The sequence below is a fragment of the Trypanosoma equiperdum genome (assembly GCF_001457755.1).
Source record: "Trypanosoma equiperdum strain OVI genome assembly, contig: ctg_456, whole genome shotgun sequence".
NCBI lineage: Eukaryota > Euglenozoa > Kinetoplastea > Trypanosomatida > Trypanosomatidae > Trypanosoma > Trypanosoma equiperdum.
In genome coordinates this window covers 7,048-8,621 of record NW_027124372.1, presented here as the reverse complement: position 1 = coordinate 8,621, position 1,574 = coordinate 7,048, and the positions used below count along the sequence as shown (strand labels likewise).

Genomic DNA, 1,574 nt, shown 5'->3' with positions numbered 1-1,574 from the left:
CGAGGGATATTTTCCGTCGTAGTAATATGCGTAACAACGTAACAAAGCAGTAGAGCAGAAGAACAGGCGAAAAACCTAGCGAAGATTTCAGCTTTCTGTCAACTTGTTAAGCTCACAGATGCCGACATGTCGGCGCTTCCTGAGCTGGAACCCGCCAGCAGCAAAATCGCAACACTAGAAATGTTAAACATGGCATTAGCTGAAAGTCAATTGCGGGCTAAATACACCAACAAAAGCGGCATCGGACCTAGGGGAGAAAGCGGCCTGTCAAGGGCACACCAATCAACCATAGGGCGAAATTAACTTCAAAAAGTGGGCTCATCTAAACAGTCAGGCCACCGCAAAGGAAGCCACTAGTCCAGAAAGTAGAATACCCACCGGCTGACTCACCGCACCAGCAGAATCAGCGGTGTGGCTGACAGTAGAAGCACTAACAGCAGAGGCTACAGCGCTACAAGATGAATTCAACGCCAAATACAAACCCAATTTAGAAAATTTGGAAACGAAAGTCAAAGTTGATCTCAACACAGCAGCGTACAACTCTCCAACACTTTATGACACAAATAACCAACGGTGTAAAATAACCAAAACCTGTAACACAGAAGCACTTTGCGCCATACCAGCAGTTGGCGAAGCACTCTGCGCTACTGTAACGTGCGTGTACTCCAAATTTGGAGATATACAAAACACTGATGTCTGTGGAAGCGGCGCATCAGCACAACTAACGGCAAACAGCGTGGCGTCGCACAAAATGGGGTACGACACCATCCACGGTGTGTGCAAAAACTACCCAGCTGAAAAGATCACAGCAGAGCTAATAGAAAGCAAAAGTTACAGCTCTGAAAGGCATGGTCAAAACAATGGGAAACAGCGGAAGAATAACGATTGTGCTTGGCAGCATCGCCTGTACCCATCAGTGCAAGAACTTCGCGAACACGGCATGCGCCGGCTGCACCAAACCTTCGCCATTTAAGGGCAGAGACACACCTAAAACAATAGCATTGGAGGTGAAAGTTAGAAAAGCAGCGACAAAACCAAAGAAAGTCGATGAAGCAGTGATTATACGGAAAAAACCAGCGCAACCCTGCGCAGCTGCACAAAAAGAGCCAATGCTACAATCACGCGCTTGCTACTGGAAAAATCGCCTGCATATGAAAGCCACCAAGCAGTTGCACAACAACAGAACTTTAATCCACAAAACAAACGAAACCTGCAAAGAAAATAAGTGCAAATGAAATAGTTTGACAGAGAAAACAGGAAGGTACTGCAAAGACAAAGATGGAGCAGAGAAGAAACCCCCAACGAGCGGGAACTGGAGATAGACCAAATGCAGAAGGCAAGAAGTGTTTTGATAAGAAAAAAAGAGGACTTCAAATTTCCGGATTGTAAGTAGGAAGGCGAAACTTGCAAAGATTCCAGTTTTCTTGTAAATAATAAAATTGGCTCTGACTATAGATGCTGCTTTTTTGAGAATTCTAGAACTTTCAGGATTTTAATATTTTAATGCTTATTTTCTCAATTTTAAAAAATTAATTATAATTTGCTATTTTACAAGAAATTTATATCGTTTTTTA

The 1,574-nt window shown here is 43.4% G+C and overlaps 1 pseudogene across 1 annotated transcript; it reads left to right on the top strand.

The window, feature by feature from the left end:
• Positions 1–1,295, top strand: TEOVI_000196600:pseudogene (annotated as a pseudogene). The gene is given in 5 exon segments: positions 1–225; positions 227–826; positions 828–1,070; positions 1,073–1,186; positions 1,188–1,295. Coding segments are annotated over 5 exon segments (1,290 nt in total).
• The last annotated feature ends 279 nt before the right edge of the window (positions 1,296–1,574 follow it).